At 36.8% G+C, this 27008-nt stretch overlaps 7 protein-coding genes across 14 annotated transcripts; 4 read left to right on the forward strand and 3 right to left on the reverse strand.

The window, feature by feature from the left end:
• LOC8273669 lies at positions 1 to 920 on the reverse strand. The gene is made up of 3 exons (XM_002510687.4): positions 464 to 920; positions 297 to 371; positions 1 to 183 (listed from the first exon to the last, which is right to left on the reverse strand). Exons 1-3 carry the CDS (start codon positions 629 to 631, stop codon positions 130 to 132), a joined length of 297 nt encoding a protein of 98 aa, XP_002510733.1. The 5' UTR covers positions 632 to 920; the 3' UTR covers positions 1 to 129.
• A 1319-nt stretch (positions 921 to 2239) lies between these two features.
• Positions 2240 to 5555, reverse strand: LOC8273668 (3-hydroxy-3-methylglutaryl-coenzyme A reductase 1). The gene is made up of 4 exons (XM_002510686.4): positions 4360 to 5555; positions 3930 to 4111; positions 3041 to 3387; positions 2240 to 2940 (listed from the first exon to the last, which is right to left on the reverse strand). Exons 1-4 carry the CDS (start codon positions 5316 to 5318, stop codon positions 2698 to 2700), a joined length of 1731 nt encoding a protein of 576 aa, XP_002510732.1. The 5' UTR covers positions 5319 to 5555; the 3' UTR covers positions 2240 to 2697.
• A 1803-nt stretch (positions 5556 to 7358) lies between these two features.
• LOC8273667 (cinnamoyl-CoA reductase 1) lies at positions 7359 to 9469 on the forward strand. The gene is made up of 6 exons (XM_025156704.2): positions 7359 to 7737; positions 7838 to 8007; positions 8136 to 8321; positions 8404 to 8566; positions 8712 to 8901; positions 9027 to 9469. Exons 1-6 carry the CDS (start codon positions 7617 to 7619, stop codon positions 9157 to 9159), a joined length of 963 nt encoding a protein of 320 aa, XP_025012472.1. The 5' UTR covers positions 7359 to 7616; the 3' UTR covers positions 9160 to 9469.
• Positions 9470 to 10296: 827 nt separating this feature from the next.
• On the forward strand, positions 10297 to 12997 carry LOC112535336 (cinnamoyl-CoA reductase 1-like). The gene is made up of 6 exons (XM_025157902.2): positions 10297 to 10595; positions 11097 to 11266; positions 11379 to 11564; positions 11735 to 11897; positions 12382 to 12571; positions 12709 to 12997. The coding sequence occupies exons 1-6, from the start codon at positions 10478 to 10480 to the stop codon at positions 12842 to 12844; spliced, it is 963 nt and encodes a 320-aa protein (XP_025013670.1). The 5' UTR covers positions 10297 to 10477; the 3' UTR covers positions 12845 to 12997.
• Positions 12998 to 13576: 579 nt separating this feature from the next.
• On the forward strand, positions 13577 to 16994 carry LOC8273665 (cinnamoyl-CoA reductase 1). 3 transcript variants are annotated; one of them, XM_048371069.1, is made up of 7 exons: positions 13577 to 14044; positions 14157 to 14747; positions 14885 to 15054; positions 15444 to 15629; positions 15762 to 15924; positions 16270 to 16417; positions 16547 to 16994. In XM_048371069.1, the coding sequence occupies exons 2-7, from the start codon at positions 14633 to 14635 to the stop codon at positions 16683 to 16685; spliced, it is 921 nt and encodes a 306-aa protein (XP_048227026.1). In that variant the 5' UTR covers positions 13577 to 14044; positions 14157 to 14632; the 3' UTR covers positions 16686 to 16994. The 3 variants fall into 3 exon arrangements, with proteins under 3 accessions (XP_048227026.1, XP_048227025.1, XP_025013164.1); XM_048371068.1 differs by having other exon boundaries at positions 13906 to 14044; positions 14616 to 14747; positions 16228 to 16417; XM_025157396.2 differs by having other exon boundaries at positions 13908 to 14044; positions 16228 to 16417.
• Positions 16995 to 18392: 1398 nt separating this feature from the next.
• LOC8273664 (RNA-binding protein 24-B) lies at positions 18393 to 23403 on the forward strand. Of its 3 annotated transcripts, none has more exons than XM_048371072.1 (8): positions 18397 to 19641; positions 19782 to 19905; positions 19984 to 20104; positions 21202 to 21238; positions 21395 to 21593; positions 21943 to 22050; positions 22182 to 22281; positions 22901 to 23403. In XM_048371072.1, the coding sequence occupies exons 1-6, from the start codon at positions 19411 to 19413 to the stop codon at positions 22035 to 22037; spliced, it is 807 nt and encodes a 268-aa protein (XP_048227029.1). In that variant the 5' UTR covers positions 18397 to 19410; the 3' UTR covers positions 22038 to 22050; positions 22182 to 22281; positions 22901 to 23403. The 3 variants fall into 3 exon arrangements, with proteins under 3 accessions (XP_048227027.1, XP_048227029.1, XP_048227028.1); XM_048371071.1 differs by having other exon boundaries at positions 18399 to 19641; positions 21356 to 21593; XM_048371070.1 differs by having other exon boundaries at positions 18393 to 19641; positions 19782 to 20104; positions 21356 to 21593.
• A 1115-nt stretch (positions 23404 to 24518) lies between these two features.
• LOC8273663 (psbP domain-containing protein 3, chloroplastic) lies at positions 24519 to 26802 on the reverse strand. Of its 4 annotated transcripts, XM_015718445.3 has the most exons (10): positions 26517 to 26799; positions 26290 to 26402; positions 26141 to 26197; positions 25945 to 26025; positions 25785 to 25867; positions 25587 to 25662; positions 25395 to 25513; positions 25232 to 25276; positions 24848 to 24882; positions 24519 to 24751 (listed from the first exon to the last, which is right to left on the reverse strand). In XM_015718445.3, exons 1-9 carry the CDS (start codon positions 26708 to 26710, stop codon positions 24856 to 24858), a joined length of 795 nt encoding a protein of 264 aa, XP_015573931.1. In that variant the 5' UTR covers positions 26711 to 26799; the 3' UTR covers positions 24519 to 24751; positions 24848 to 24855. The 4 variants fall into 4 exon arrangements, with proteins under 4 accessions (XP_015573931.1, XP_015573936.1, XP_002510727.1 ...); XM_015718450.3 differs by having other exon boundaries at positions 24519 to 24882; positions 26290 to 26390; positions 26517 to 26798; XM_002510681.4 differs by having other exon boundaries at positions 24519 to 24882; positions 26517 to 26796.
• Between the last annotated feature and the right edge of the window lie 206 nt (positions 26803 to 27008).

Below are 27008 nucleotides of genomic sequence, written 5' to 3' on the forward strand. Positions count from 1 at the left end.
TAATGAAAAGCAGATATTTTGATTTCTTATTGTGATTTGTAAAACATATTGGACTACCATTACTTTGTAATATTTGATAAAGAAACAGTATATTTAGTTTGCTAGTAGGATATGAGGAACTTCAGTTAACTACTCCGCTGGTTTGCTTGTTTTATTCTTGTTTCCGTATATCAATCCCGTTTCCTGCAAATGATTCACCCAATACCCAATACTAGTTTATAACTGAATCTCAATAGCAGTACCAAAAAATAACAGTAATTATAATAATAATGATAACAAAAACCAGTTAAAGTCACCTGTGGATCAGGTATGGGTTTTCGTTTCTCAACATATCGATAAGGATCCGAAGCAGCTGCAATTGCTGCCCTTTCCTGCCAAGACGAAGTAGAAATAACAGTTTTAAATTCTGCCTCCTTAAGAAAATTAAAAAAGAAAGAGAACAGAGGCTTAAATTGAGAGTGACCTCCTGTTCTCGCCTGAGGTCCTGAGAAGGCTTGATCCAGAGAAAGTAAGCTAGGGTTCCAGCAACCACCCATGATGCGATGTTGCTTCCTCCTCTAAGGCCTCCCATCGAATTCCCTATAAACGACCGGACATTTCCTAGTGTTCTCCTCCAATTACTGGACGACATTGTTGCAGAATTCGAATAAGTATAACCCCCACGACCAATTGCAGATCTCAGTTCACTAATTGGTCTATATAGGGTTTTAGCTACTTCTGCCTCGAGTAAAGCTCACTGCCACTGGCTAAGAAGGAAGACAATTGACAGTTACAATTTCAGCAATTAAGTTGAATTTCCAAAGCGTTGATGAACCGATTTTTGATATGAATGCAAATCCTGTGTTGCGGGGTTTTCAGTCGTAAAAATTCTTCTATGACCAATCTAATGAGCATTGGTTTAATACACGTGGCTCCATATTAGGAGAATCTCATTCTTTACCTTTTGTCCTAGGCCGGTGCGGCCCAACTACTTGGGCCTCATATATAAAGATGCTACACTTTAATACAATTAAAGCCTTACATTTCATTTTCCTCAGAACTCGTATGCACTAAATAAAGAGAAATTCTTACACCCGCTCGGCTCGATGGATACACTTAGACCTGTTCATGGGCCTGGGTACCCGTCCGGCCCGCCCAAGCCCGCACTCTTCGAGCCGGGCTTGAACAACAATTTTTATGTACAAGCACGGCCCGGTCCGAACCCATAAAAAGCCCAAATTTTTAGGACAGGACTTGAAATTTTTATAAAAATCCAAGTCTGGCCCGGCCCGGCCCGATGTGACCTTTAACTTATAATTAAGTGCTACTTACCACTTAGCTACCTATTATTTTTGTTTATAATTTTATTGCTATTAATAATATATTTAAATAAAACTAAACTCAAGCCCGACCCGAATCCGCCCAGACCCGATCCGTATTTACAGGTTTAACGATTGGTCGGGCCGGGCCGGACTTTTTAAAAAAATTCGGGCTCGGGCTTGGGCCGAGAGATATTAAAAAATTTACGAGCTTGGGCGGGCTCAGACTTGTTCAAAATAAAGTCAAGCCCGGCCCGAGCCCGTCATGCCCGGCCCATGAACAGGTATAGATACACTACGGTAAAGTGTTTTATTTTTAAATAATTTAATATATATATATATATATATATATATATACTAAAATTTAAACAACAAATTTCCATAAACAATTCAGATTTATCCAATGCGAGCTATATTAATTTTGAAATCTTAGTCATTTGGCACAAAACTGAAGTTCCCCGTTTCTTGTGGCAGCTTCAATAAATCGATATGAGAAATTTATTGTGTGATTAAAAGTTTCTTGAAAGCTTTTGTCGGTAACAAAGAAAATAAGATTGGAGCCTGAGGAGGGGTCCGCCCAAGGGAAAGAACATGCGCCCGTCCCACTTGCCTCTGCCAGATTTCAGATTAATCCACTCTTTCTTGTGCATGTGATGTGATGGAGAAACCATATTGCATATTGTCACATTCTGCCTCATATTTGCATATTCAGATCTTAGCACAGGGGAAGTATTTTATTTTGTTTTACAACTCTCCTACTTCCATTTGTTTATAATGCCTCCCATTGCTATTTATCTATATTTTATTTTATTTCAAATTAAAAAAAAAAAAAAAAAAAAGGAATTGTAATATTCCTACATGTACTTATTGGAGAATAAGAACAGACCATGATGCTATTTCTATGCAATCTCGAATTCCATGCAGTGCAAGCAACTCAAATCTTCCTGAAAAATCAAGATTCCAGTCATTTTTATATATTAGTAATGAAACACAATTTTTGACGTCAATGACTAACTACAAGGATAGAAAATAGAATTTGTCATCTAATTAGTCGCTCCGCAGTATCATTCTGGTGTACAATGCGACAGTAGAAAGAAAAAGAAAATGGAAAAATTAAACCACTTGAACCTCTGAAAAATCATACTCCCGCAGATGGGAGAGGAAGAGAAGGATGCAGAGCCGAAGAGGCAGAAACAAAGCATGATCACTTATGCTTCATTCCTATCTCCACATTTCATATTTTTATATAAAAGAAACTTTACAGCTGTGACTGAGTGCTAAGCAATCATACATGAGCACCATCAGCCTCGATTCTTTTCCCCTCCCCCAACTCCAAAAGTCTACTCCACTTTTATTTCCAGATCATTTTCATTGCATTGCTGGGGCCACTTTCTTCCCACTAAGACGCAGCTTTGGATACATCTCTGCTGGATCTATTGTACTTCATGTGACTCTTGACAAGCTGCCCAGCTGCAATGGCAGACATCAGGGACAGCTCACCGGCCAAAACTGAACCAGCTACTATGGTGGCAAGGAGCCTCGAGTTTGACCCTGGTGACTCTTTACTTGCACCCTTCACACCAAGTAAATTGAGGCAAGCAGACTGAGATGCTAGTTGAGTTCCACCTCCAACTGTACCCACCTGACAGGAAAAGGAAAACCACATCCTATTAGCCTCAAATTATCAAATATATTGAGGCAACCTTGACTGAGGAAAAAAAAAAGCATCAAAGTCCAATAACCTCAATGGAAGGCATGGTGACAGAGACGTGAAGATCCTTTCCATCATTCACAGCTTCCATCATGGTGATGCAGTGAGAACTCTCGACATTCTGTGCTGGATCCTGGCCAGTTGCAATAAAAATTGCAGAGACAATGTTGGCTGCATGGGCGTTAAATCCACCCAAAGCACCAGCAACAGCAGAACCAGTAAGATTCTTGAGCACATTGAGCTCCACCAGAGAAGCAACATTGGTTTTCAACACCTTTTTCACCACCTCTTCCTTGATAATTGCCTCACAAACAACTGATTTGCCACGTCCTTCAATCCAGTTTACAGCGGCAGGTTTCTTGTCCGAACAAAAATTCCCTGACCAAGAAAAGTCAATTAAGCGAGAAACTCATGAATAATTCCAACAGTGTTCCACTCAAAAGAATTATGTGGTTCACCACCACTTCATGTACAAACTATGTATAACTTTTGTCTCCACAATAACAAGAAAAGGATGAAAGCCATGATAAGACGAAAGTATGTCGGGGAAGAACTTGTACAAATAATAAACCAACTACTCTTTTTAGCAAGCTTAAGTGATGCAAGCAACCAAAAGTAAAATAATGAAACTAGTATACCAGAAAACTACTAAAACAGAAAAATGAGTATTATGGAACCAGGATAAGGACAATGATGACCAACACTATGCCAGGGGGGAATTTCAGAAGCTCGATATTTAAGTCAAAAAATAATAAAATTATAATTCCACATGAGACTGGGAAGGAAAACGAAGAAAGAACTATTCTATTTTCAGATCTGGATAAATTATCTTAAAGTTGAAAGAATATGACAACTGATGTTCAAAATCCTACCACCAATTTTAGAAATGATGTATAAACATCAAAGATTTGGAAGTTTACCTGAGATGCCAATAACATCCATATCGGGGAAATCATTTTGAAGAAAATCAAGAACGTTTTGAACCCCTTTGGAAACCATGTTCATCCCCATTGCGTCGCCAGTGCTGCAGCTGAATCTCATATATAGATTCTTACCCGCAATTGCGCATTGAATGGCTTGAAGCTTCGCAAATCTACTCGACCTGCAAGCCATTACCCGTTGAAACTCATTTTTCACTTTACCGCTTGATTTCTTATTTTATTTTTTTCATTTCTTTATTTTCAATCCAACTGACATCTACATCACATTTTTTCCTTATCCAAATTAAATTGTCTTTATTTCTTTTTTGTTAATATCCAAATCCTCCCTATCAAAAATCCATAATCAGTTTCTTGGTGAGAATTTCCAAACAGCTATCAACATCAAAAAAAATAACTAACTTGAACAAACCTGTTAAAAACAACGGACAAGGTATCGAAATTCTCAGGATTCTCCAAGAAAAATTTTAACTCCGCGGCTCTTGCAGCCGACCCAAATCTAACAACAGGCGCTCTCGTCATGCCATCCTTCAACAACACACTGTTGGCCCCACCTGACAAATGGATCGCCTTGCATCCTCTGTTAGTGCTCGCCACCAAACAACCTTCCGTGGTGGCCATCGGAACAGAGTACTCACGCCCATCCAACAACAAAGGCCCGGCAATTCCCACCGGAATCTGCACGTACCCCACCGGCATTTCGCAGCACTGCCCTAAAATCGACTCGTAATCGAACCCTTCTAATGGCAAACCCTCCAGCGACCTCCCCATCATCCTCTGCAACGCCTCTCGTCGAATTGTAGCCGCTCGTTTGCAGTCACCGAGCTTCGATTCCAAAGAATATGAAGGGATTGTTCCATTCACTACGGATTTGACGATCTCTTCGTCTTCCTCCGAGGCTAGTCGTGTAATTATGGATTCAGAAATGGGCAATTTAGAGGGAATGGGAGGGCAGGTAACGAGGCGATGATCTTCCCTGATGAGGTAGTCAGGATCCGCACCGTCAAGGTCCCACGACTCATGAGAAGCGCGTGTAATGAATGATTGAACAAAATCGATTCCAAAAAATCCAAGAAGGTAAATGAAGGATGCGATGAGGGAGACAATGGCGGCGATTTCAGAGAGAGTAAGGACGTGAAGAGGAGTAGAATTGCGGATCTTGTCACGCCAGCGGTGGAGAAGGTAATACGCCACCGAGAAGAACAAGGTGAAGAAAATGGCGTTTGTCAGGTACAGCGGAAGCGGAAGCGCGTCCGATGCTTTCGGAGTAGGAGATGGAGAACGGTCATCGAGGGGAGCAGGTTGCTTGAGGTGGTGGTGGTGCTTAAGGGTGGGACGAGGAGGTTTAGATGGCCGGCGGCTGGCTTCCATTGAAAAAAAAAAAAACAAAAAACAGCACCGGCGCAAAAAAAAAGGGCAGAAAGGGGAAACGGAAAAAGTAATTCCCCTACAGCATATATAGTATTATTAATTAATTTATTTTTTTTTTAAAAAAAAGGAGGAGAAGGAGAAAGAGGATGAATAGTTGTAAATGTGTGTTGGCAGAAGGAGCGATGAGCGGAAGTTGAGGAAATCTGAGAGAAATTTTATAGGATGCGTTGAGCTGGCTTAGTGCCCACACATGTGGCATGCTTGACGTGTCTCTCCTATTTAAATCACTTTTCTTTTACAAATAAATGATAATAGAATAGCTGTGGTGCCGCGAACAATGTTTTTGGCTTCCGTTGTTTGTCTTTAAGTATCACATTTTCCGATCTCAACTGCTACTGTTTATTCTGTTACTTTTTACCATAAATATTTACCCACCTAAATTTCAATCTCAATTCTTTTTTATTTTAAGTATTATCAAAATAAAATACCAAAATCTATAGCAGAAATTGCAAAATACGAGCATGAACACTCTACGGATACGTACTTATTCAACCGTAATTATTTAAAAAAGCTACCTGCTGGTAAAAGGAAAATAAAAGTTAAAAGATGAGCATTTTGTCTTTATATATTCGTTGGGTTAAAATGGAACAAGTGTTAATGCTTTTTTAAACTTGTTATTTCAATACATCAATAAACACAGTAATTATGGTGTTGTTAGATGGGACAATCCCTCTACACCCATCACCAAAAATCAATGCAGGACATTTGCCCAATTCGCTTCGTGACAAGTGTCGAGCAACTGTCATGCAGAAGCCAGTCACTGTCTCAACATGAGAGAAAGGTAAAACTAATAATATTACGGCCAAAGGTAAAAGAAACGTATAATTAAATTATTACTTTTTTTTCCTCAATTAAATTTATTAATTTTTATAAAAATATCTAATTAATTTTTAATATTAACAGCATTTAAAATATTATTAAATATAAATTTTTATTATTTTAAGAGTATAAATAATAATTATTTTGAAATTTTAAAATTTTATTATTTTTATTTTTATATAATTAATATCTATAAATTCTAGTTTATAAAATAACGATTTCTTTTTTTACATGAAATGGCATCAATATTTTCATTTTATTCATCATATGTTCATTTTTAAATATAGAGCGAGTGTAAGTTGTTGAATTAGATTATATCCACCATCTCTAATATATTTTTTATAATAAAACTATAAAGATGTACATTTCATATAAAAATGCTAATTCTGAAATAAAATTATATAATTGTAGGAGATATAATATAACTTACATAAAGAAGAAATGAATTTTTTTCCCTTGAGTGACAGGTGTAATTTTAAAATATTCAGAGCGGCGCTCTCAAAATAACACCTTTATAGTTAACGGTATTTTGAATGCTGTTAATATTAAGGCTAATTGAACTGTTTATAAAAATTAATGGGTTAATTGAATAAAAAAATAAAAATTAAATTAAAATTTTTACAAAAATTAATAGATTTAATTCAGAAAAAAATAAAAATATTTTCTAACATTATTCATCCGGCAATAGTAAGAAAAGAATAATAATAATAATATAGTTTATTGATAAGAATTAAACTCTAATGCCGGAGGTAGAATGAGGCGAAGACGAGAGACTGGAGGTGTACGAGGAGGACTAGTGCCTGTGCCTGCCATCGCATGTGTAATTCTACTATTACACAAAAGAAAGCAGAGGATGAGAATTGTTTCAGAAAAGAAGAAGAGATTGATGTCCAATAACAACGTACGTGATCCCGGCGAGAGACGGTAAATCTCTGGGACATTGACTTGTTGATTGATTGAGCCTATCTAAAATTTATTATTATTATTCAAATTTCAATTCTGTTCTTTTGGCGTTGTTGCTGTCCCACGCGCTGCTTAACCATAGGCTTTGGACATTCCTCGTCATATCACTGCAAAAGTGGGCCAAATTTTTCTACCCAATATCCGCCCTAATTTTCACATGCCATTCCTGAATGGTATCAGAAAATTCCACAAGCTAACGCAAGCCATGACATCTCTTTACTTTGACCTTTTCCTCTTTCTTCTCCATTGCTCGCTTGCTTCGCCTTTGATTTTTAACGGACTCCGATGCAGCCCAATAGTTTACTTGGGCCTGCTGATCTTTTGATCGGAGGCCCGTTGCCTGCATAGATCAGCGCTGACCTACGTTCTATAAAGGGAACAATCTCATCGTCGCACTCGCACCGCACGTCTAAATTCAATATACTACTGTATAGATTTAATTCATTCTCATAAAAAATGGCAGACCAAAATAGGACAGTCGTTTGTGTAACGGGGGCAGGAGGTTTCGTTGCTTCATGGCTCATCAAGCTTCTTCTCGCTAAAGGCTACATTGTTCGTGGGACCGTTAGAGATCCCGGTCTGTTCTTTCATTTTATTTCTTTAATTAATTTTTAATAGGATTATTGTGATGTTATTCTTGCGGGTGGTTCATTTTTCAAAAAAAATTAAATGTGCAGAGAATGAAAAGAATGCTCATTTATGGAAATTAGACAGAGCAACAGAGAATCTGAAACTCTTCAAAGCGGAGCTACTGGACTATAATGCTCTATATTCTGCAATCGAAGGCTGCTCTGGAGTTTTCCATGTTGCCAGCCCACTCCCCTCCTCTGCTGTTCAAAATCCCGAGGCATGTTCAAATTGAAAACACCCATTTAATTGAATTGTAGCTAATACATAAAAATTGAAATTGGCCACTCTTAGTCTTAACTATTTCTTACTCTTCCATAAATCCCAATCTTCCAATGTGTTGTGCAGATGGAATTGATTGAGCCTGCTGTAAAGGGCACACTTAACGTACTCAAAGCCTGCCTTGAGGCAAATGTAAATCGAACTATTGTTGTGTCCTCTGGAGCTGCTGTTTCCATGAATCCTAGCTGGCCTAAGGATCAAGTGAAGGACGAGAGTTGTTGGTCTGATAAACAATTCCAAAAGAAACTCGACGTAAGTAATTATCATAATATTTCCAAAAAAACTCAGTGCAAGTAATTGCCATACGGTTTTACTAATTCTAAATTTTCACCAGAACTGGTATGGTCTTTCAAAAACAGAAGCAGAAGCTGCTGCTCTGGATTTTGCAGAAACAAGTGCGCTTGATGTTGTAAGAGTATGTCCTGTACTTGTTTTGGGACCAATCTTACAGTCCACAGCAAATTCAAGCACCTTGTTTCTCATTAGGCAATTGAAAGGTACATCATAATAATTCTGGACCCAACTAAAGTTACTATATGCATTCTGTATGTGAGATTTTAATGGTTTTCATTTGTAGCATTGTTTTGAAAGGGTGAAAATTTAGTTCTTCAGGATAACAGTGTTTTTCTGGCATTTGTACAGGAGGGCGCGAATCGAGTGACAACCGGCTTCAGAAAATAGTAGATGTTCGTGATGTTGCTGAAGCACTGCTTCTGGCATATGAAAAACCTGAGGCTGAAGGAAGATACATATGTGCAGCACACATGATCATGGCAAAAGATCTGGTAGACAAACTGAAGAGTCTATATCCTGACTACAAATATCCAAAAAGGCAAGCTAAGCTGTCTCTTATATATATATATATATATATATATATATATATATATATATATATATAATCATCAGCCTATTAAGATATTCTTCTTAATATAATTATTCTGACATTCAAATTTGTAGCTTTGTCGAGGGACATGAGGAACCAAAGATGAGTTCAGAGAAGTTGCAGAAGCTTGGTTGGAGTTACAGACCACTTGAGGAGACTCTCATTGATTCCATTGAAAGCTACCGAGCAGTTGGACTACTGAACTAAATAGAAAATTCCGGCATTGTCCGTGTGGTCTTACCTGCTCATTGCTCTTTAGTGTGTACTAGGCGACTGTGAGCAGCTGTAAGCAGACTACGATCGGTCAATGTTGTTGCTCTAATTCGGTTAATGTAATGAAAACATAATTTGTCTTGCAGCTGCAGGGTCATTACTTTTTATGTATGTATTCTACCAAGATCATTATGCAATTTTAGCCAACTCTGTAACAGCCTGTTTGAGAAGTGGGAAAGGCCCGAAATTCAAATGCAAGAGAAAGAAAGGAAAGTGGGGTGGGTAAATAAGTTTTCCCCTGTTAGAGAATGCTTTAGGCCTTTTCCTATTATCTTCGAGTTGCATATATTTGGATATTTAACATCTTTAGCATTACAGCTTAAAATACGTAACAATTTTGACTGAAGAACATATTTTATTTTGAATTTTTTACAGTGAAATTAATTTAATTAGTGAATTTATATTTAAGTTTCTATTCAGTTAATCTTTTGTTCGAATAGTGAGAGCCATGTCTCTAAATTCTTATATAAAAAAATAAATTTTTATAGTGTAAAAATTAATGAACAAGACTTTTACATAGAGATTTCTGATGGATTCCTGATGTTTCTCGCGCAATAATGGCCACGAAATTACACGTTTGGAAGTGGGGCTGGTGTTAACTGGATCACTTATTTATGACAAGCTTTCAAGTATTTAGATCGGTGGTTCGCAGTACTCATTGTTAATAGTTATTTTTGAAACATTAATCATTTATTTAAATATTATTTTTTATAATTTCTGAATATTATTCTTTAAGTAATATACTGAAAATTAGAAAAAAAGAAGAAAATCAATGTAAATTAAAAATCATAAAAGTTATCTTATTGATTTCTCCATTTTGTTTTCGGTGCATTTTCAAAAATTAAAACAGGAAAAGAGAACAGCAGAGATAGCCCCTCTCTGCTTTTCTGGTTTGATCTGAGAGGAGATAGAACAAAAAAGAGACGTGATCGTGGAAGATTCAGAAGCAGAGCACGTGTTGAGAAAATAAAACGATTACGCACTTGTGTAATAATCTTTTGTGCCAGCATATGTTCCGCACTTTTCTATTTTTAAACAAATTTTCTGTGGGACCTATCATTCTTAATTAAAAACCTGATTTCTTATCATTAGTTTGTTATCATTTCACTGGCATTCATTTAAAAATCAAGAATCTGTACTGACTTTGAGCTTCATAGGAGACTCGGACTGATGCACAAAACCGATTACAAAGAATTAAAGCGGCTAGTGTTTGAATCATAAGAAAGAAAAAAAAAAAAAAAAAACACAAAGAATGGCGGCAACAAAGGGCAAATTATGCGTGACAGGAGCTGGGGGTTACTTAGGTTCTTGGGTCGTCCAGCTTCTTCTCTCCAAGGACTATATTGTTCGTGGAACAGTTAGAGATCCCAGTAACACTATAAACCTCTTGCCTTTTTCTTCTACTTTGTTGATATGATTTTTTATAGTCTGTTTTTCCGTCCTTCATTTCATCTTTCTAACTGCTGTTTTTATTGGAATATTAATTGCTTTCTTTTCTACTTCTGATCATCTGTCTACTACTTTGCCCGAGATTGGCTCTTCTGCTTAAATCCTCCTTTTACAAATCCAAATTTGTATTGCCAAGTGGCTACTTCTTGCTGGCAAGTTTTAAGGCTTTCTTTGGTTCATGGAAATGGAACACTTTGCAATTTCTCCTTCTTATTTAATCAACTTTTGAATTCAGTTCTTTCATTTTTCATAAAAATCATATATAACCCCTGATTTTGAGGCAACTATTCCGTAGCCTCTTCTCCACTTGCTGAGAATCTCATCTTGTTTTTTATCTGGTAACCGTCATATGATATAGTGCTTTTGCTAGAATTATTTTGTTAAGCTATGTTTCATTTATGAATTTCAACTATTTTATGCAGAGGATAAGAAGTATGCTCACTTGAGCAAGCTTGACAAGGCATCTGATAATTTGAAACTTGTTAAGGCAGACTTACTGGACTACAACTCCCTCAATGCTGCAATTCAAGGTTGCACTGGAGTCTTTCATGTCGCTAGCCCTGTTCCCTCCACCACTGTACCAAATCCTGAAGTAATGACCCTAGTTACAGTATCTTTTTTATTAATCTGTTTTCTTTAGCATATTACTCAAAAATATTGCCATAATCAATTATAATGAGATTGCTTGCATCGCCCGATCTTAGGTTGAAGTCCTAGAGCCAGCTATAAAGGGCACGCAGAATGTTCTTAAAGCATGTGCTGAAGCAAAGGTTAAGCGAGTTGTTGTTGTGTCATCTGGAGCTGCAATATTCATGAACCCAAGCTGGCCCAAGAGTAAAATGATGGATGAGACTTGTTGGTCCAACAAGGAATATTGCAGAACAACTAAGGTGACCAAGTCAAAAAGTCAACTAGCGTTTTGAAGTTCTGTTTCTGTTAGTTCGCTTTGTGAAGATTACATATTGGCATATTAGTACTGGTCATATAATCATTTTGAGGGAGAAGTATGCTTGGTTTTGTCCTCTGTGCACTATAATCAATAGTTCTTTGTTTGTCCCAGAACTGGTATTGCCTTTCCAAGACAGTAGCAGAAACTGAGGCTTTCGAGTATGCAGAACAAAGTGGGCTTGATGTTGTAACTGTTTGCCCTACCCTCATTTTGGGGCCAATTTTGCAGTCTACAGTCAATGCAAGTAGCCTGGTTCTTGTTAAGCTTTTGAAAGGTGCTCTGTTTGCATACCTATGCTGCAATATTCATCTGGACATGCATGTAATTATCTGGTCATCTTCATTTCTTGTTAAGTCAATTGCTCGTATCATTTTATCTAGTAGTATCTCTGCTCATGCAGTGAAGCATTATAATTTCAGGATTGAATTCTGTGCTTGAAAGATTTGAAACGCAACCACTGAGCTGGCATAAAAGTGATAGTGATAAGATTTTAATTTCTGCCCTTTTGCAAATTTATGCTGTTGGGCTGAAGTTCATACTTCCAGAAGCAGATTGCCACGTTTTGCCTTTTCCTTTTCCTTTTTATTTTTATAATTTCATTTGTATATATCTTTTATGGTTTTGGAAACTTGGATCTGAGCTAAAAGATTGGCTTAATTGTTATGAAATAGAATTGATAGCTTCTGTCTTATGACTCTTATGCCATTCAAGCTTGGGGTCTTTCTCTGTTTCAGATAGTAACTTGACATGCCATGCAGGAGGATATGAGTCGTTGGAAAACAAGCTTCGGCTGATAGTTGATGTGCGTGATGTGGCTGAAGCACTGGCGTTGGTATATGAGAAGCCTGAGGCAGAAGGGCGATACATATGCACGGCACATGCAATCAAGACAAGAGACCTGGTTGAGAAATTGAGGAGTCTATACCCTGACTACAGTTATCCTAATAGGTATGGATCTTGTTGCAGAACAACTAATTGGCGGTCTATCGTTTGTGCCTAATTATGACTAGTAAAATCAAGCTATCTATTATTCCCATTCTTTTGTATTATGCATAATCCGATTCTGTATCTGTTGTGGCTTGCAGCTTCACTGAGGAAGGGGAAGAAGACCTTGTGCTGAGCTCAGAAAAATTGCAGAGACTTGGTTGGAATACTCGTTCATTAGAGGAAACTATTGCCGATTCTGTGCAGAGTTATCAAAAGGCTGGAATCTTGGGTTAAAGAAAGAAAGATAGATTTGATGTATCATTTCTGTCACGAGGATATTTGGTTTAGAAGCAATAATTAAATAGAGAAAGACTCTGGCAGTGAAGTTCATAAAAACTTTCCACTTATGATTTATAAATAACGGGCGTAACTTGGTTCATTTTGTCACGCAGAATTGTTCTTTTTTTTGGTCCTGAGGTTTGTTTCTTGCATAATGGTGACTGCTCCGTTTCGGTTAATTCTATCCTTATGTTTGATGTTGAGGTCGGAAGTCTTTTTCTCCGACCTTGAAGATTCAGATCAGATGAAAGAACAATAGTTGAGCTTGGAAACATATAGTAATGCCAAATCCATGGTCTGATAAGTAGTAGTTAATTGCATATTCCATATCATGCTATCAATTTACTAGTTCTCAGCTGGCTAAATTCTGAAACATCATTGATGTGAGCTGATGTCGCTGCGGCAAACTGTTTTTGTTGGACCTGCAAAGTAACAAGCCAGAGAGTTCAGACAATGTGCCCGGAGAACAACTTGGATACTTAAGTTAGTATAGTTGAGTGAAGGTAAGGTGTTTTAAAGATCGTAATTGCCTACCTTGTCCTTGGGTTTGGAATCAGCATCATCACCATTGGTACACGTATTAGATTTTGTTGTTTTGCTCTTCCGTCATATGGCATATGGCATAGTAGTAGTTGAAAGCAATGGCCTTTAATTTAGAAATAACACGAAAACTACAGCTTTTAACGGCAATCCTCTGGTAAAAACTGCGCCGGTCGGGACTCTGCAATTTAATCTGATCCAGAGGCAGCCATTAACGCTGATCCAACTGATAGAATTGAAGCGGCTTTTTTAACAATGGACTTTCTCAATATCTAATGAATGCCCAAGGAACATTGCATATTGCAGATACGCAAAACTCCAATCCTATCCTGTATAAGAATATCTCTAATACCATCAGGACGGGAATGGAAGACGTGCAAAAACTATGCCGAAAGAAAAACCAAAGCTAGCTAAGAAATCAGCACTTGGGTCGGCCTGGCCTCTCTGCAGACGTGACGAAGACTGACAGCCCAATTCCATCGCCGCATACTTGAATTTCATGAAATACCTTTTTAACTTTAGTATATATGATCATGAAGAAAAAGAGAAGGAACTGATATCCATAGTGACAAATTGATTTCTTTTGAGGCTGCAACTTTCCGCCCTCACTCAGGGGTAAGTCTCTGTTTTTTCTTAAAATTGGGTGCTGAAATGAATTTGTTAAATGTTATTTTGAGTGTACAATATGGCCCGTTTGAAGATTTTAAATAATGAAATTTGCTGGCAGGATCTGCCAGTTTTGGAACCGCTTAATCAATTGCAGTTCGAGCACATGTTGATAACTTATGGACATAAAAGTTGCTATCAAGGGACATTTTATATGTTAATAATGCCTTCCTAGTTGATGACGACATCTAATTTACTGCCCTTTTTTTAGTCTTTGTTTTATTAATTAGTTTTTTTTTTCTTTTTACATCTTTGTCTCAACTTAGTCACGTCATCATAATCAAATTCTAATGTTATATTATTAGTTCAGAAACATTTCTGTAATTGTACTTCATTAAGCATCTCTTTGTTGACTTTTTTCTAGTGTCTTTTTGATTGATTAATTATTTTTACATCTTCGTTTTCAACTTGGTTTGGTCTTCAGAGCCAAATTCTTATGTTAGATTATCGGTTCATTTCTGAACTTGTACTTCATTAGAAATCTGTAGGAGGATTACTTAGACTCTGCTTTTCAAATCAGTTACACAAGGGAAAAAAATGTCAGACCAAGAAAAAGTCTGTGTGACAGGTGCAGGAGGGTACTTGGGTTCGTGGTTAGTGAAGCTTCTTCTTTCTAAGGGTTATGTGGTCCATGGAACTGTGAGAGACCCATGTAAGTTTTGCTTCTTCTAGAACTCACTGTAAAATTTAATCTTTCTATTATCTTAGCATATTGAATAGTTCAATACAATTTTCAAAACTTAACCTCCATCCAGATCTTAACTCTATTATTCCTCCTCTCCTCTGAAGGCGATGACAAGAACGCACATCTGAAGCAATTGGAAAACGCTGCAGTGAATCTGAAACTCTTCAAGGCTGATTTGTTGAACTATGAAAGTCTTTCTCCTGCTATTCGAGGATGCACCGGGGTTTTCCATGTTGCTAGCCCACTTCCACATCCAAGTCAACTTACTTCCAAGGCAAGATATCTTGTTTGACTTCAATTCAATTTTCTGTCCGACTCTTTTAATCCTGAGTTTAGATGCCTGCAAAGGGTGCAGTTAAGTCACCAGAAGGAACGCTTCAGTGATTTCATCACTACTCGATTGATGAGGGGTAGAATAAACTGTAGCTTGGTTGCTACACGCCCAAAATCTTAATAATGCACAGCCAACAAAGTAGTTAAATTAGACAACTAATACATAAGAGAAGCTAGGAACATTAGGACAAAAGAAAAGATTTTTATACACATAAAATTTCTCACATAAATGACTTGATACAAATGCATAACACTAGTAATATGTTTGTTGCATGCATCCTTTGGTTGCACAAATTTGAGATTTTTTTGCTCGTTAATAACTCTTTGCAGGAAGAACTAATGGAACCTGCTGTCACTGGTACGCAAAATGTTTTGGATGCGAGCTCAAAGGCTAAAGTGAAGAAAGTAATTGTTGTGTCCTCACTTGCTGCCATTGTGCTAAATCCAAGTTGGCCAAAGGACCAAGTCATGGATGAGGAGTGTTGGTCTGACTTGGAATTCTGTGAGGCAATTAAGGTATCGGAGTCATAATAGCTTCCACATGCACTATATTCCATTCTCGCTCATGAACCAAAACTTAATGTGTTGCTCTCCAATTTAATTTTGTCCATTAAACATAAGTCTTAACGTAATACTTGTGAATTCCAGAACTGGTATTTCCTTTCTAAGACTGCTGCAGAAAAAGAAGCTTGGGCATTTGCAAAGCGGTGTAACCTAAACATCTTAACAGTTTGTCCTGCTCTAATCATAGGGCCACTGCTGCAGCCAACAATGAATGCCACTAGCTTACACCTCCTACAGCTCTTGAGAGGTTTTCATTCCAAAGCCATTCCTGTTAGTTTGTATTGTCATTAAGCACCCCAGATTACAAGAATGCTCCAAATATACATGGCTTCTATTATCAATCTAGAAACCATTATTAATGATCAAAAAACAGTATACATATGTAAACCTTTCTTCAAAAGTAAACCATCTTGTACAGGAAAAATAAGTACTAGAAAGAAGAACCAGATAAATGAATCCAAAAATTAACATTGTAGGAACTGCATTAGAATTCCTTAAAACAGATTTTATCTTTCATTTTTAACCTATTCATTTATTACCATGGATACAGATGGCTCTGAATCAGTAGATAACGGGATCATTCCTTATGTAGATGTGCGTGATGCAGCAGAATCACTCTTGATAGTATATGAGAATCCTGAAGCAGAGGGAAGATACATATGTTCATCACACGAGATGAGAACTCAAGACTTGATTAACAAATTGAAGTTGATGTATCCCCATTACAACTATCCGAAAAGGTATATTCAGTTATAAGCAAGTTATATTTTAGAATGAGAATCTTGAAACTCCTGCTTGATTATGTTGTTGTTGGTATTTCTACCTATCATTTGGTCCCCTTAACTATATTCGGCTTTATAACTCAACAGTTATAGTGGAGAAAGGATGTTAGCAAAGGTGAGTTCAAATAAGTTGCAAGATTTAGGATGGAAATATAGGCCAATGGATGAGACACTTATTGATGCTGTGAAGAATTATGAAGAGATTGGCGCGCTGGTCGACAACTAGCTAACCAGTTATAATAAATTAACAATGCCCGGGAAAACCAGCTCCTGTGCTAGAAGCCTATATTATTGATATAATTGGGACACCAAGCAGCAGCTGTTTTATGTGTTAACTGGATCCTGAGTAAACACAAGTTTACCACATGTACTGATGAAATGTAATACTGTGCAAGGGATAAACTGTTTCAATGTAATGGTTAGTCGGTTACGCATCCACAAAACTCTAGACCGCCAAAGTAATGGGATCTAAAAAGTGGACTTAATAGTAACCAACAGCATAGGCTCAGAATTGTAGACTTGTTGGATTTATATTCTTCTCGTTGTTGTTGTAATGCGTGGGGACTGAAAACGTTAGCTAAATTGGGTCTTTATAGAGGAACTTATTCTAAAAGGCAACAAAAACAGCTAGTTAATAAATAGAGTAGGTTGGTTAGTCCCAAAATGAATCTTAGACTAATGGCTTAGAGATGCTTTCCAACAGCTGAACATCATCATCATCAACACAGACAGAAACATCCTTTGTTTTCCTCGAACTAGTTTTGGATTATTATTCTGTCTCGGCAAATCAATTCACCTTCACTTAAACTTACAACAATTAAATTTCATTTTTTTCTAATAAACATTTTTTTTTTAAAGAAAAAGAAAAGGTGAAAAAGGAAAAAGGGAAATAAATCATTGAACGTATGTCACTGATGGTCCCTACAAGTCTACACTGCTGGAAAATATGGCCCTTAACAGGTGTAATGGACCCCTTATTGGACCCAAAACTCTAGCCACTTGTTTTAGAAATGACTCAATTGCCAATCCACTAGCCTGAAAGTGACCTCCTCTGTTCTTGGCCCGCCAGATTAAAAAAAAAAAAAAAAAAAAAGGAAGAAAAGGTTCTTGATCTCACCTCTCACCCTTCACCTAACCCCACATTTCCGAATTATACTCCATAATCAGACCAGTCCGAGTGTCATGAGTTTTCCAAGGTCATATGTGCTTGACCACTGTTGATCACTGCTGTGGAAATGAAACTACAGCTTGTGTATATTTGAGTTTAATGAAGGAGAACAATGATGCATGTTGCACGCAGCATCATCGAAAGAGAGAGTAAGAGGTCCCTTTCTTTTTCTTGACTTTAGTTCCCGTTGTTGAGCTTTATCCAATTCCTAGGTCTATATAAACAAATCATGAGCATCTAATAAAGATTGTTAATCCATAACTCTCTTTTTACTACCAGACATTAGCTTTCTTTTCTTCTTTTACCATGTCAAGACAATAATAACGTCTTTTTCAAATTCTCTGTCACCCTCTTTGGTTATTATTTGTAGACGCTATTAAAATTGTACACGAAGCAACAGTTTGAATGAAAAAGCTTGCAATTCTCTATCTTCATGGAAAATCGAACTATTAAGGATACTACAAATTGTAGAGTATAGACAGATGCCAAAGTATTAGTGATACTTTTCTGGCCACAAAATCTGTTGTGAATTTGTGGCAGGAATGAGAGCTAAACATTTTTATTTTATTTTTATAAATAGGAAATCCCTTCTCCACACTTGTTCAGGACATTATTGATGTTGAGGTTAATGTAAAGGAGAAATAAATAATTGAAATAAATGGACCTAATCTGCTGATTAATGCACCAGTCACCAATGACAACGATATACTTTTTCTGCTATAAGGGAAGGAAGCTTATCTTCTTCCTAACTTCATTTTTCTTTCTCTTTTAAGAAAAAACTTCATAATTAAGTTACGAACTCTGAAAGCTGGATACAAAAAATTAACAGCAGAAGTAGCAGCAGCAGAAGTGATGGAAATAGAGAAAGAAATGGGACAGATGGGGGAAAACACCCGTGTAACTAAAGACCATGTTGGGCTTCGCTAATTTGCTAATGTAATAATGTAGAGTAATGGAACAATTAGGGTTAGAGAGAGAGCGAGCGAGAGTGGGACCCGCAGGAGCACCCATTCCAAGCTGTATGCTTTTGGTTTTGCGAAGTCTGGAAGACAAAAAAGGGTCCAACTTTTTTCTTCTTCTTTTCTTTCCTTCTTTTCCTTATTTTTTTTAAAACAAATAACACACTTGCTCTTCAGTGCAAATCATGACTTCTTCCCTTCTTCTCCTTCTTCTTTCCCATCATCATCATCGTCATCATCAACTCCTACAACAATGAAAAAAGATTTACTGTTAATACAGTTACTACTATTTGGCATAATCACTACTGTTAATCCTCTAAAACACCTCCTAAATATTCTTTCTTGACCAACCATACCTCTTTTCCCATACAAACCCAAGCCCACCTCTTCGGCTTTCCCCATCTCTCTCTATGTTCCATCCAATTACAGCACCGACCTTCCCTCTCTTTTGGCCCATCCCACCTCTATTCTAATTCTAGGGTTTTTTTAAGAAAAAAAAAATATCAGGCTTTTTCAGTCCCACCACCCTGCTTTCCTATCTTTTTCTTTCTTTTTTTTTTAAAAAATAACAATTTTTCTGTCTAAATTAGATGGATTCTAAGTATATTTCATTCAATTCTAGGGTTTTTCTAGGGTTTTTCTTATAATAAGATGTGGCTTATTATTAGTGTCTATTGCGTCGACTTTAGTATCACTTAAATCTAGAATCTTCCTTCTTTTTTTCTTTTTTAATCTTTTGTTTCACAATTCCAATTCCAGATTTAGGCTAGGTTCTCTTGTCTTTTCATTGCTTTTTAGAAATTCGTGTTTCCGATTTCAATTGTATGGCTTATCAAGCGATTCCGGGTCCTGGCTCGGGATCGAGTTCGAGTTCAGGGTTTCAATACTTGAATTCCCCTTTTGGAGATACCACTTATAGAAAAGTTTTTGTCGGAGGACTTGCTTGGGAGACTCAAAGCGAAACCATGCGCCGTTATTTTGAGCAATTTGGTGAAATTCTTGAAGCTGTTGTCATAACCGATAAGAATACGGGGCGATCAAAAGGCTACGGTTTTGTGAGTAATTTTAATCTTTTTTATATATGGTTGTACCTGTGCTAGCCAATGCATACAGATAGTTATATGAAACTGCGTTAGCTTGATGATGACTGTAGAATGACTTGTTTTTTTGGGTTGTGTTTGTATGGAGGGTGTAGGTGACTTTCCGGGAACCAGAGGCTGCTAAGAGAGCCTGTGCTGATCCTACACCTATCATTGATGGCAGACGTGCTAATTGTAATCTGGCTTCACTTGGCCGACCTCGACCACCTATGCCTTACGGTATTTGTTTCTGCGAAGGACAATCAATAGTATGCCCATGCTCCTCTCTGTTCCTCTCACTTCTTTCTTTCATTGTAGGACGCTTGAGACCTGCTGCCCCATACACTGCAAATGTGCAAACCCCCCGAGGGACATATATTGGCTACCAGCAACCACTATCTTATAGCTACCAACAGGGAATGATGTATCACCCATATGGGTGAGTTTTGCATGGGATAAGAAAAACTTATTACTCTCTTTTGCACATGATGCTCACTCCATTTCTTCCAAATGTCGAATGCAGCTACATTATTTGTGTGGGAAATGTTGTTCCTTGTTACTTTTTACCTCTATTGCTGCCCCTTTATTGTTGATTTCAAACTAGAATTAACTAATTTGTTTCTTGGGCACTTGCTGGCTCATTACACAAGCCTTGGACACTATATTTAGTTATGTCATCACTTGTTAGCTCCGCTCAAATTTTCCACTTGGATGTTAAAGAATAGTTGGGTGAAAAGCAGGATTGAACCATTGTTAGCATAACACTGCAAATTTGTGTTATCTGACTTTCTAGACTAAATGTGGAAGCTTCTGTTTAATATATTGTTGGGTGTATGTGGTTTTAGACATTCGCCTGTGACATAAGTTTCTATTTGCATATGTAGTAACTGTCAATGTCAATTAGGAGTAGTTTTATCCCTATATGCTTTGCAGTTGCTTGTGAGCCTATGCTATTAATTTAGATCAACTATGGGTAGCTTGTGGCCGCATTTTTCAGTTTGATTGGGCACAATTCTGATTAGAATTTCTCACTCCCTCTCTCTCTCCATTCCCTTTTCATTTCCTTATATATAGCTATTTGTGTATGTGCTAATATTAGTTAAGAATATGTTAGTTGTCTAGGAATAAAAAGTTAGTTTCGCAGAACAAGGGTTTTATTATGCCCAGACTTCAGAGATGTGACATGGTGTGATCGGAAATTGCAGGAAAGCAAATAGTGGTAATTGCAGAGGATATTTGCCCCAGCTCAGTGTTTATTAAACAGGCAAGATTATAGTTGTGGTTTTCTCAAGAGGGGAGGGAAAAGTTTGTCCTGGAATGTTACGGTTTGATCTGTTAGGCTCACCACTTGTCTATATTTAGCCTTTGAATTAAAAATGAGTTGTATAAATGTTTGCTGCTGAATAGACCTGGATTCTTTCAGTGTCATGAATGATCATTTACATTGTCATCTTCATCCAAATTCATGCCTTTAGTGAAACCCTGTAATTATGTTGTTGATGTTCTTGATATTATTGATGGCTTTTTTGTACGCAGTTATGCAGGATATGGACCTGAATATGTCTACCCTCAGGTAAATGATGACCACAAAGTCAATTTCTTTGTTCTTTAGGTTTTGTACAATCACACTATTGTATGTTCATAACGCTCGCATGCTTTCATTTCTTATGTGCTCTTATCCTACTATTAGGGTGTCTATAACCCTTATGCTGCTCAGCAATACCTTCAGATATATGGTGTGCCTGGGACAGTCAATGCAGCAGTATATCCTTATGGACAGTTGGGTCAAACTCTTCCTGGAGGTCACGGTTATACAGCAGTGCAGGGGTTTGCCATGCCAGGTCATCAGATTGTACAGTTTAGTGGACCTAGTGTCAATGCCATAACAACTTCGCCTATGCCAACTATTCAAGCACCATATGCTACGGGTAAGCATTTTCTTTAGAACTTCTTATTGTTGATAGAAATGTCCAATTTAGCAATAGATGGAAATTAATGTCCTGTTTTATGCTTATGTTTCATAGCAGCTTCTGGTATCACAAGTTTAATAGTGAAATTCCCATTGACGCATAAAACTAGCTAAAAATTGGAGGGAAATTATAATGCATGAATAGAGAGATGATTAAATTGGAATATGACATTAGAGCCTACGAAGAAGAGAATCTAAAATGGGTATGATGACAAAGTAAAAGACACAGCTTGATTATTAGGGATGAGATTTTCTGTTGGGCATCACTAGTACACAGGTAGAGCTGATCAGGCAAGTGCATGTTTCAGGTTTAGCTGCACCTGTTCCAGCGCAACCACAGTTTATAGTTCCTGCTCCTTCTCAGTATATGCAGGGTAGTGGTTCTGACCAAACAGCTGGGTGAGGTGTTGATCACAGTGAGTAGCATTCTACTATTTTTATATAATGTCAAGTTTTGAGACATAAGTTACGAGTACTCTGATGCGTCATGGAGCAGAAAGCTAAACTGCAGTTTTTCTTTTTTTCTTTCTTCTTTTCTTTCCTGCAGGTGTCCTTAAGACTGCAGCAGGACTAAGAGCAGCGGAACTGCTACTTGAGTGGCGGGCTTCGAATCTAGCCTTGCAAACTACTTATTTTGCATTCTAGAGGTAAGCATTTTCAACATATTTGTGCAATACTAAAAGCTCAATGCTTCAGATAGTATACTCAAAGGATAAATGATGCCATAAACTAATATGAAGTAGCATTCTCATGGCATTTATTTTGAGGTTGCTGCATATTATCCCATGTTCTCATGGCATTTATTTACATCAACATCAAATCAGTTGATGGATATATTCATCTTCATGCTCTGATTCCTTCCTTAGTCCACATTCAGTTTACTTGGCTTTAGTCATTTACTTCGGCTTAATCTTTACTTTCTTCGAGCTAAATGCCAATTTATTTGATTGTGATGCTCTAGAAAATACTTTGTCCATGAAGGATATGTTATAGCTTGCAATGTTAATATGAGTCCCTTTTTTCTGTTTGTCCAACGGGTTCCAGGAACATGATTTCAGCTAGGTTTTAGGTTTTAATCGTATTATTGGAGGAGGGGTGGGGAACCTAGTTTATTTTATTGTTACAGTATTGATTCTCTTTAATTTTCATTTTTTTTCGAAATGAAGGTAAAAAAAGAAAAAGAAAAAGGATACGAGTCTAGTTTTATTTTTATACAAAAAATTTTATGCGATCTGTACGATTGTTGATATTGGGTTTCCTTTGCAGGTCATACATAGTCGTTCTCACCAGAGAAAGTCAGATGTCTTGTGTCACTCCAAACGGCGGAGAAGGAACATGGAAGATGCCAACATGTCTTCCTTTTACCTTAGTGTATCAAAAACCTCATATACTGCATGGAGATCAGGATGAGCTCCAGGACAGTAATGCATTTGATGGATGCTGGAAGTGGTTTCCGGCATCTGTTATATAGGGTAATAAAACTGTGTAAACAAAAAAAGAAGAAAAACAAAAGAAAGTTGCATGATAGAATCAACATATGATTCTTTGATAGTGTTAAGAGTCCCAGCATTTGGGTGTATAGGTTTAGTCTCTGGTGCCTTTTGTTGGTGTCATGCATTGTATTTAAAAGCATCATTCAAGTTTTGTGCATATTATTATATTAGGTGGTGGTGTTTTTTCATTGGAAGCTGAAACTCTTTTGTTTTGTTGGACATAATTATGGAAAAAAGCCAACCTCATAGCCTGGGGGAAGCTTCATTTTTATTTCATTTGAGGAAAAAAGGGAAATTACAGCGTCCTTAGGCCCTCTCTGGCCGACACTGGTGTGGTGGTGCTGTGGCCCCTCCAAAACGTAAAAGAAAGGCAAAGGCTAATGCATTGCTGAAAATGATGCTATCGTCGTCTCTCTCTTAAAACATTTCTGCATCCATGCATGAGGCCGCCCAATGACCTAATTCAGTTGGAACACGTGGCGTTTAGGACTCTGCTTGAAGCTGCTGCGTCTACCAAAACACTTGGAAGTTTAACTTGCAACGTAACCAATTTAAAACGACGCTCTGTCAGTTCATATATTTTGACCCTTTTTCTTTTTTAACAAAAGAAAATGACTTTTTTTTTTTTTATATATTATTTTCTTATCTTTTAATATTTTGGACTCTTACAATAATTTCTTTTATTATATTTATTTTGAGAAAACAGTTGGGTAATATATGCTTATAATCAAACTGAAACTGTCATTGATTTATCTAATTTTATTGATTACTCTATTATCAATTTTTAAAATTTTATATCTTAGAACATAGAATAAATATAATATATTATTTTATGTTAGTGTGTCCAAAAATTTTGTTGACTTTATATCATTATTATGGATTAAATTTTTATCATATTATTATTGTTATTATTTATAAATTATAAATGTAACATAATTCAATTTATTCTTTCTAAATAAAAATGTACTTTTAAAAAAAATTATTTAGGGGGTAATTTATTAAAGTGCTGAATTATAGAGAAATTTTTATAGGGGCCAAAATGATATTTTATGGAAATTTATGAAATCGTGAGAAGATGAGTTGTGGGAGAATATGTTCCAACTTAAAGTTAAGGGTGGTGTTTGAAAATAGTCTTTTTTATGCAGAGCTTTCAGATGCCTCCATTTTTCTATAAGCTGATTGGTTGGATGAGTTCCTACGTTCAACCTCTATCTTCATAGTCAAACATTAAACAGAAAATACCACAGTTTTATCCCTAATTATTGCAAGTAACTTCTACTACCTTTGACTTGTGTCAGAAAAGGAATATCAATGATAATTGATTAATGAAGAGAAAGTAAAGGCAAATAGACCAGGAAGACGAGCAAGAAGAAAGGGAGACAATATCGATCTATGGTTGAATGCATTTGATTTAGACTGTTCCCATATAAATGGCGTTCAGTTTGGCCTGAGAGAAGCCAAATGAACATTCATGAGAATAAGCATATTATGTTCACAATACATCTGAACCGATTCATCGTATTAATTTCACAATTGCTTTAATACTTTTGCAGGAGAAGAAGAGGCCTTTTGATGCCATCATAGAAGACAAACCTGCTAAAAATCTGAACAAGCGCACATGATACTGCGGCCAGTTCAGTTGCCCAAGAATGTAAACCATAGTGGAGAAAGGGAAACAAGAAAAAGATAACCATCGTAACGGCATAAACTCTGCAGCTACCTCTGTTATCAGATGAACTTGAATGATGAAACAACCTGCAAGACCAAGTAGCTTGGATACTCAGTTGACCATGGAAATCTAAAAGTTTTATGCTGCTTCAGATGCATTCACGCCTCTCCGCGTAAGTAACTACCTCTTCCGCAATCCTATCAAATCTTTTAAATGATCATGGGATAAAATGAGTAGGATCAGTTGAAGCGTGTTCTAGGCTTTATGTTCTCATAGAACAACACTGAACAATTTATGAGTATGGTTCAGAGTCATATCTGTAATATTTGTAGGTATTTTAGGATTGAAGGTTGAACCTTTAAACTGGAAAACAGAAAAAGAAAAGGAAAAAGATAGTATCCAGCTACACTATGGGGTTTGATTCAATGGAGTTACCTTCTGAACCTTTGATCCATAATTCTCTGACTCCTCTTCCACAAACTGCATAAAAATTGAGCGTTTTTAGAATTCTATATGGGGATCGAGCTCGTGGATTTAGAAGCTGAGGGACTAGTCTACAAAAAAGAAGAAAAAGGAATTGGTCTTCCCATAACCTTACCTGCCCTGTCACTGTATACAGTCTGTTATACCAACCATTGAAAGCCATCCCAAGAGCAGAAAACAGATGTTTGCGACCTTCGCCTGGGTTTTGTAATGTGTACTCAATGTAGTAAATCCCTGTCGATCAATAGAAAAATATAATGTGCTATATCATTGTCCTCTTGTAATGCATTCAGGACATGGATATTACCTTTAGTCGCTTTACAGTCGATAAGTTTTGCTGCAACGCCTGGGGGCCTTTGCCAGCTTCTGTCCAATCCACTAACCTGAACAAGGAGCAAAAAAGAAACCAACCACACACACACGTGTATATATATACATAAGCATTTCCATAGAATGACCTTGAAAAAACACTTGCAACTGCACAATTGGATAATAAGAAACCCACCAGAGTTTCGGCGAAGGCTTCCACTTTGCCAAAAGACTCCATTCTAGTAAAATCCGGACCGAGTCCTGTGATCACTACACTGACTGAAGCAACATATTTTAGCACTTTGTTTCAAAGAGGAAAAACAATAAAAACTAATGAATCCATCTGTAATTAATACCACTAGAGCCTGAAGCTTCTTCTGGGTAGAAAGCGGTCACTGATTTGAACCCATTAGGTTCTCCAGCACCTACTCTCCAGTCTGCGCGAACAAGTAGTCAGTTTGATAATTCATCGCTTGAAATGTCTGAGATTTCTGAGTTGTGACAGTATTAGGATCAAGTTAATGATAATTGTATTACTGCAGAAGAAATCACCTTGGGGAATCGATATTTGGAACTTGTTGGCATCATCAGTATAAAGGCGGAAGTCATCTGGTGGGAACACAAGAGGTACGGATTCGATTATAAAAATAATGCTCCTAAATTTGAGCAGATTATTATAACATTAATAATAACTAATTTACCAATCTCTGCAAATGCATTAGAAATAAGCCCTGGAAAAGTAAACCCAGTGGTAAATGCCACGCTGAACAAAGCTTCTCTTCTTCCATATGGTTCTTGAAGCCTAAAACGACAGCTATTCCATGTTTATATAAAAAATAAAAAAATAAAAAATCAAAATTTTAAAAAATATAAGAAACGAGTAGATAATTGCTAGTAATCGAAAAGGGAGGATTGAATGAGAGATTACAATAATGGTTGGTGTTGGTCTTCGTCTGGGAAAGAGTTGGTGCAACATGGAAGATGTTGCTTTCTGCAACTGTTAAATCGAAAAGAAGGTGAAGCAGAGAGGAAGTTTAAGTTAGGTTTCAAAAGATGGAGAGGTGTCTTGTTGGAGAAAGATGTGAAGTAGCAATTGCAACAGAGTAAAGAAATTGAAGCCATTACTTTCTCATCTGTTTTTTTTTTTTTCTTTTGCCTTGTTGGACTTTATCCGTTTTTTTTTTTATAACTGTAATCCTAATATACTTGGCGCAAAAAATAAGCCCGTGAATCATTTATTTTTTAAAAAAGAAATTATAATTTGTTTTCCCTCTTCTTTCCATTATTATTATTATTATTATTATTATTGTTATTATTATTAGAAATCAGATTTTATATCTTTACATTAACAGGTTTCAAAACTAAAATTCACAATAAAATATCCAAATGACAATATGTTTAACCTAAATAATAATTTCAA

Source organism: Ricinus communis, chromosome 2 (assembly GCF_019578655.1).
Source record: "Ricinus communis isolate WT05 ecotype wild-type chromosome 2, ASM1957865v1, whole genome shotgun sequence".
In the NCBI taxonomy this organism is placed as follows: Eukaryota; Viridiplantae; Streptophyta; class Magnoliopsida; order Malpighiales; family Euphorbiaceae; genus Ricinus; species Ricinus communis.

What these genes read in the sequence shown, in the direction of transcription:
- LOC8273669 (XM_002510687.4), bottom strand. Translation starts at nt 631, where the DNA reads ATGTCGTCCAGTAATTGGAGGAGAACACTAGGAAATGTCCGGTCGTTT. An exon ending in ACCTCAGGCGAGAACAGGAG is followed by an intron (nt 372 to 463) that starts GTCACTCTCAAT and finishes TCGTCTTGGCAG; the next exon opens with GAAAGGGCAGCAATTGCAGC. An exon ending in AACCCATACCTGATCCACAG is followed by an intron (nt 184 to 296) that starts GTGACTTTAACT and finishes AATCATTTGCAG; the next exon opens with GAAACGGGATTGATATACGG.
- LOC8273668 (XM_002510686.4), bottom strand. Translation starts at nt 5,318, where the DNA reads ATGGAAGCCAGCCGCCGGCCATCTAAACCTCCTCGTCCCACCCTTAAG. An exon ending in TTGTCCGTTGTTTTTAACAG is followed by an intron (nt 4,112 to 4,359) that starts GTTTGTTCAAGT and finishes AATGGCTTGCAG; the next exon opens with GTCGAGTAGATTTGCGAAGC. An exon ending in TCACCATGCCTTCCATTGAG is followed by an intron (nt 2,941 to 3,040) that starts GTTATTGGACTT and finishes TTTTCCTGTCAG; the next exon opens with GTGGGTACAGTTGGAGGTGG.
- LOC8273667 (XM_025156704.2), top strand. Translation starts at nt 7,617, where the DNA reads ATGGCAGACCAAAATAGGACAGTCGTTTGTGTAACGGGGGCAGGAGGT. An exon ending in TGGGACCGTTAGAGATCCCG is followed by an intron (nt 7,738 to 7,837) that starts GTCTGTTCTTTC and finishes TTAAATGTGCAG; the next exon opens with AGAATGAAAAGAATGCTCAT. An exon ending in CTGCTGTTCAAAATCCCGAG is followed by an intron (nt 8,008 to 8,135) that starts GCATGTTCAAAT and finishes TGTGTTGTGCAG; the next exon opens with ATGGAATTGATTGAGCCTGC.
- LOC112535336 (XM_025157902.2), top strand. Translation starts at nt 10,478, where the DNA reads ATGGCGGCAACAAAGGGCAAATTATGCGTGACAGGAGCTGGGGGTTAC. An exon ending in CCACTGTACCAAATCCTGAA is followed by an intron (nt 11,267 to 11,378) that starts GTAATGACCCTA and finishes GCCCGATCTTAG; the next exon opens with GTTGAAGTCCTAGAGCCAGC. An exon ending in TCTTGTTAAGCTTTTGAAAG is followed by an intron (nt 11,898 to 12,381) that starts GTGCTCTGTTTG and finishes CATGCCATGCAG; the next exon opens with GAGGATATGAGTCGTTGGAA.
- LOC8273665 (XM_048371068.1), top strand. Translation starts at nt 14,633, where the DNA reads ATGTCAGACCAAGAAAAAGTCTGTGTGACAGGTGCAGGAGGGTACTTG. An exon ending in CAAGTCAACTTACTTCCAAG is followed by an intron (nt 15,055 to 15,443) that starts GCAAGATATCTT and finishes AACTCTTTGCAG; the next exon opens with GAAGAACTAATGGAACCTGC. An exon ending in CCTCCTACAGCTCTTGAGAG is followed by an intron (nt 15,925 to 16,227) that starts GTTTTCATTCCA and finishes CCATGGATACAG; the next exon opens with ATGGCTCTGAATCAGTAGAT.
- LOC8273664 (XM_048371070.1), top strand. Translation starts at nt 19,411, where the DNA reads ATGGCTTATCAAGCGATTCCGGGTCCTGGCTCGGGATCGAGTTCGAGT. An exon ending in ATGATGTATCACCCATATGG is followed by an intron (nt 20,105 to 21,201) that starts GTGAGTTTTGCA and finishes TTTTGTACGCAG; the next exon opens with TTATGCAGGATATGGACCTG. An exon ending in TCAAGCACCATATGCTACGG is followed by an intron (nt 21,594 to 21,942) that starts GTAAGCATTTTC and finishes TGCATGTTTCAG; the next exon opens with GTTTAGCTGCACCTGTTCCA.
- LOC8273663 (XM_015718445.3), bottom strand. Translation starts at nt 26,710, where the DNA reads ATGGCTTCAATTTCTTTACTCTGTTGCAATTGCTACTTCACATCTTTC. An exon ending in CCAAATATCGATTCCCCAAG is followed by an intron (nt 26,026 to 26,140) that starts GTGATTTCTTCT and finishes TTGTTCGCGCAG; the next exon opens with ACTGGAGAGTAGGTGCTGGA. An exon ending in ATGGATCAAAGGTTCAGAAG is followed by an intron (nt 24,883 to 25,231) that starts GTAACTCCATTG and finishes TTGGTCTTGCAG; the next exon opens with GTTGTTTCATCATTCAAGTT.